A 5068-nucleotide genomic window follows, 5' to 3' on the forward strand; every position below is an offset into this window, starting at 1 on the left:
CCAGGTTTGTGCGGGACCGCCCTGCAAACAGGCCAGCCACGTCAGAGCCTAACCCTGAGGCTTGGGCTACCCCCTCCCATATGTGACGACTGTGCCGCGGCGAGGGACGTACACTGGGGCTCAGAGGAGGGCGTCTGCTTCGTGCAGGGGATGCACTCCCAGTCCAGCTGCCCGCTGATCCGCGCCTTGCGGTAGAACCTGCCAACAGAGCAGAGGGTCTCAGCCGCACGCGGCCCCACGGCGAGCCCCACCAGCCCTCGGTCCCGCAATGCTCCTGCATGCTCCTGCCCTGGCAGGCTGGGACACCCCAAGGGAGCAGGTCTCTCCAATGCCAGCCAAAACCATACCCACAGCTGCTTTTTCATGTCTTAGATTGTCGTGAGACTCATCAGTTTTACCCTACTGATGACGTGGTAGTGCAATCTTCATGCCACACCACTTTTGCTCAAGCAGCGTCCCCCCACTCTCCACCCCATGTCTGCTGAGGCAGGCGATAGCTTCACGAAGGCAGAGAAACCCCCCAGCCTACAGCTGCACCTGGGAAGCGGATCACAAACCAGAGCCCCGGCTCATCCCTCTGCCCTCAGCCGCCTGCTCTCCAGGGCAACCTGCACAGCCCTCGCTCCTGCAGTCTGTATTTCAGCAGCCCCTTAAAGCCATCACCTGAGGCAGAGGTCATCTGCCCCTTGGGGGACCACCACCTGTAGTGGTCTACAGCCACTCATCTTTCAGGGTTTAACCACCCTAGTGTCCAACAACTCGGCCTGGAAGGAGTTTTCTTCCACTGTTCGTTCATGGGAGCCTTCAGGTTCCCTTCTTTGGAGCTACAACAGGATGGGTCTGATCTGCATGTCATTAGCAGCATCCTCAAAGAGGCAGCACTGGGCCACCAGGGCTCCTCTTGCATCCCACGTTCCTCAGACAAAGCTCCCTCTGTGCACCCTCCAGCACGCTCCCAGGCACGAGCACCCCAGCTCCACACACCCCGGCCCCACTCACCCTGGCAGGCACTCCCCGCAGACCGCGTTGGCCGTTGCCGTGCAGTTGGACTTCTGGATGCGGTTGATGAGGGCGCAGGAGAGGCAGGGCTTGCAGCCGTGATGTCCCCAGCTGTCCTTAAACTTCCTGGGAGGGCAGGCAATGCACTGCGCATCCCCCCCACCGCCATCGCCGCAGTCCTGCGAGACATGAAGTCGGGTGCACGGCTGCAGCCATGAAGACACTTTGGGTCCCGCAGGGGAACAGCATTCCTTCTTTGGGGGCAGAGGGTGGAGGGGTTACTGCTCACACGAAGGGTCCTCAGAACCCAGCCAAGAGCAGCTCCGAGGGGTCAAGCAGGGAAGCCAGAGCCCAGCTGCTGCCTTTAGGGAGGAGGAAAGCTCCAGCAGCAACATGCTCTGGGGACACAGTGCTGGGTGCCTGGCTGGGCTTCACTCAGGGCTACGCACCGGGAGGCAATTTCCGTCGGCAGAATAAAGGCAACCTGAAAATCTTTCCCACCTCCTACTTCCATCATCTTGCCCTCCTATCCATGGTGGGCAAAACCGTTCACCGCCCCTTCCCACCGAGTCCCAGCTCTTCTCAGCATGCTAGGACCTAAGATTATCCTTCTGAAGGAAGGCTGGCAGAGGATTCACGCAGCACTGTAAAATCCTCAGTGGTAGATCAAGTCCTGGTCCTTCCAGAGCAGCTGATTTACCTTGGAAAGCTCCTGCCCGGGCATGCACTTTCTGCAGGGGGTGCATTTCCCAAGCTCGTCCAGGTACTCGCTCTCTTGGCAGTGCATCAGGGCTGGAGGGGGGGCCGGGAGCTTGAAGAGGAGAGGAAGAGAAGGCAGAGAGGTTACAGCCAGCCCCAGTGCTTTTAAGACGAGCAGCGTATCCTTTCCAGTGGCCGCCGTGTCCCTGGCAGAACAGGACAGGCACCCACGGCTGCTCTGGCTCCCGCTCTACACAGGTTGCATCTCGGTGTGGGCACTTGCATCCATCTACCTTGGAGGACTGGCAGAAGCAGCACCCATCTCCCTCAGAAACATCACCCAGAGCCTTCCTGAAGCGAGTCAATGGCTCAGCCGAGTTAGCAGCCAAACCGCCCCGGCCTCGGTGGAGCCACATCCTGCACCTCCCACTTCACCTTCGGTGCACGAGGGAAACATGGGACCTGCACTGGTCAAGCACAAGCAACTTGGACTGAAGCCACAAAACCAAGCAATTTTTTTCAAGTTCCATGGCCGTCTGTTCATTCCTGCCCATTCTAGGTGCGCTCTTACTGTGATGACAGAAGTGGAATTAAATCCATCCCCACTAGATCCATCTTTGTTTTGCTTTTCCCATAACTTTGTGCAGCAAAGCAGGAGAGAAACAGTGTTCAGTCAGCCTTGGGTGCAAAACTGGTCAGCTTCTGAACAGCCACCAGGGACAGGGAACACCCGAGAATGCTCTTTTGAAGACCACCACCCCAGGCAGCCTGAATCACCTGGGAAAATCCAGCATCTCAGCTGCAGCCATCCCACTCCACACCCCAGGAAGATGGATGGCTCAGCCAGGATGACTGGTCCCCGCAAAACTCTTGCAGCAGAGGGGGAGCAGATCACAGAGCCCACAAGCACCCCCGGCCCCTCCTGCCACTGCCCCTTCCCCTCCCGCCCGCACCGTTCCCAGGCACCCCACACCAGGTCCTGCAGCAGCATTCCTCCACAGGCTTTTCTGAGCTCCTCTGGCTAATCCCCTACCACTCCCCGGCTGCCTGCCTTCTGGAACAGAACACTTGGACAGGCTCCCCAGGCGCTGAACAACCAGGATTCATTTGAGATGAAGTCTGCCCCGGACGAGCTCAGAAAGTGAGTCAGCCCTCGCCACGGGTCCCGCACACAGCTGGGTCTCATTGCTGTTGCAAGGAAAGGCATCGCAAGCCAGCGAGGACTGGCGATGAGAAGCTAAGGGAGCTAAATTTATCTTGCAAACATCTCGGGAGGGGCATGATCATGGCCTGCAAATAGCGTAAAGGTTACTGACACCATCGAATAAATAAAGGAGATTTGTCACCATCTCAGAAGGTGGCAAAGGGGGAGCCTGGTGCCAGCCCCCAGAGAAGCGAAGGGTTTAGAGCAAGGGCTCAGCTACAGGCTGATGCAGCAGGAAAAAGTGGAGAGACAGGCCCCAAATGGGTGCCACACAACCACTGTGGGGGGCTGGCAGGGTAACAGCCCGCACTCCCCGCAACCTGCGGGGGGGTCCGTCTGCCCAGTGCAGCGGGTCAGCACCGGCAGTGTTCTGCTCTGGAGCTTAATTTACGCTTTTGCTCCTAACAAGACCACAAGACGTGTGAACGTGAGTTAGTTGCAGGCAACAGGAAAGGAGCCAAGACACCAGAGTCCGGGGCACAAGGGGACTGACTTGCACCCACTCTCCAAGTGCCATCGTAGCACAAGAAAGAACTGGTAGAAACGCACAAACAAAAAAAGGCCAAACCAGCAGTATGTTCTGTGAAACAGTCTTGCAAATGCAACCTGACCACTTTCTCTCATCTATTTACAGACTTCAGGAGGGACGTAGCCCTCCAGCCCATCTCCCCGAGGAGGCACAGCTTGAGGAGTCCCATGCCAGGGCAGCTCCCGCACGGGGCCGTCCGCCAGCGTGACGGCATCGCTCCGGGACGGTGGGGAAGCGGCGCGCCCTGGCCGTGCCAGCAAAAGCACAAATTGCAGAGCAGGCCTGCTGTTTCTCAAGCCACAATACAACGATACGTGGAGCGAACGCTTTGTTCAATATCTGGCACGAAATTCAAAGCTGTGGGGTTTTTGTACTTCTTACTTGAACAACACCAGAACCAAGATGTTTAAGTTGTCAGTGGAGCGTACATCCAAACCACACGGCGCTGCTCTGGTAAAGCAGCAATTTCTGATAGTCTAATGAGCAACTAAAACAACTGGTTCTAATTAGCTGAAAGTAATAAACAAACAAAGCCCTCCCATCTCTTTGGAAACTGCACATGGGATCTCAAGGTGACTGCCACAGCAACAGGTTTGATTTGCCAAAGAGGAGTATAAACCTGACACAGTATCGATGCACGTGCAGGTTGGAGGGAAGCAAAACGTACCATCATCATTTTGGGATGCATGAAATCTTCCAATTTAAAAACAATTTGTTACAGGACTCTTACTGTCTTAATGAGACAACTTGTCTGAGCAACATGAGCAGAGTGTGCTCCCCACTGCGTTATTACTCCAGACAGCAAACATATGAGTTACTGAAGGGACTTCACTGCATGAGATAAAAAGCATTTCAGCAAAGAAAGCTGCAGTGCAAGCTGCCGTTCATTCACCTCTGTGACAGCTCTGGAGCACTGTCATTTTCTTTTTCCTGTGAAAACATAATTTTCGAAAAAAAGACTACGTGGGAATCTAAACTACTTATAAATTTCTTTTGTAGGAAAAAGAGAGTGAGGAAAACAGCAAGTGAGAGGGTACCAAAAAAAAGAAATCACCACTGAAAGCATTAGTGCTTCTGGTCCTCCCATCTGCCCACGGCCCCGCCGGGCAGGAGATGGGCCGGGCTGGTCCCTGCCCCAGGGATGGACCTGTCCCCTCCAGCTGTGGGGCTCTGCTCTCCTGGGCCAGGGACCGTGACCCACCCCTGGGGGCTCCGACACCCACACACGGCAGCCCCAGGTTGCAGAGAGCTCTGCTCTGGCACACAACGGGCTAGAACTGCCCGGCAGCATCTGGGACAAGTCAACTGTGTCCACTGGACACGAAACTGAAATTCCGCACGAGAAGTGCAAGTGAAAAGAAGGGGACACACACCAAGTGTCTGCACTTTGGCATGGCCTGGTCCTGGTTTCTCACTCGGCCATTCCTCCCCTCCTGCTCTCCTGTCCCCACAGCATCGCTGCCAGCCTCCCTACGCCACAAACCACGCCGGGAGTGACTGCCACCCCCAGGGACACCTTGAAGAGGAAGGACTGCTCACGGGAGTAAAAACAGCGAGAAGGCTGAATCCGAATCGGACTCCAAAACTTGCATCAATTTCCTTAAAACCATGGATTTCTGTCTGCTCTTTGGCCCGCA

At 56.0% G+C, this 5068-nt stretch overlaps 1 protein-coding gene across 1 annotated transcript in view; it reads right to left on the reverse strand.

Annotated features, from left to right (window-relative positions):
* The window catches only part of LOC104275155 (tumor necrosis factor receptor superfamily member 27-like), a 4877-nt gene extending 3091 nt beyond the window's left edge, over window positions 1-1786 (reverse strand). Inside the window, 3 exon segments of the mRNA XM_009871030.1 lie at window positions 113-198; window positions 1000-1178; window positions 1700-1786. Of these exon segments, the coding sequence (XP_009869332.1) occupies window positions 113-198; window positions 1000-1178; window positions 1700-1786 (352 nt within the window).
* Window positions 1787-5068: the final 3282 nt, after the last annotated feature.

The sequence above is a fragment of the Apaloderma vittatum genome, unplaced genomic scaffold, assembly GCF_000703405.1.
Source record: "Apaloderma vittatum isolate BGI_N311 unplaced genomic scaffold, ASM70340v1 scaffold27186, whole genome shotgun sequence".
Taxonomy (NCBI): Eukaryota; Metazoa; Chordata; class Aves; order Trogoniformes; family Trogonidae; genus Apaloderma; species Apaloderma vittatum.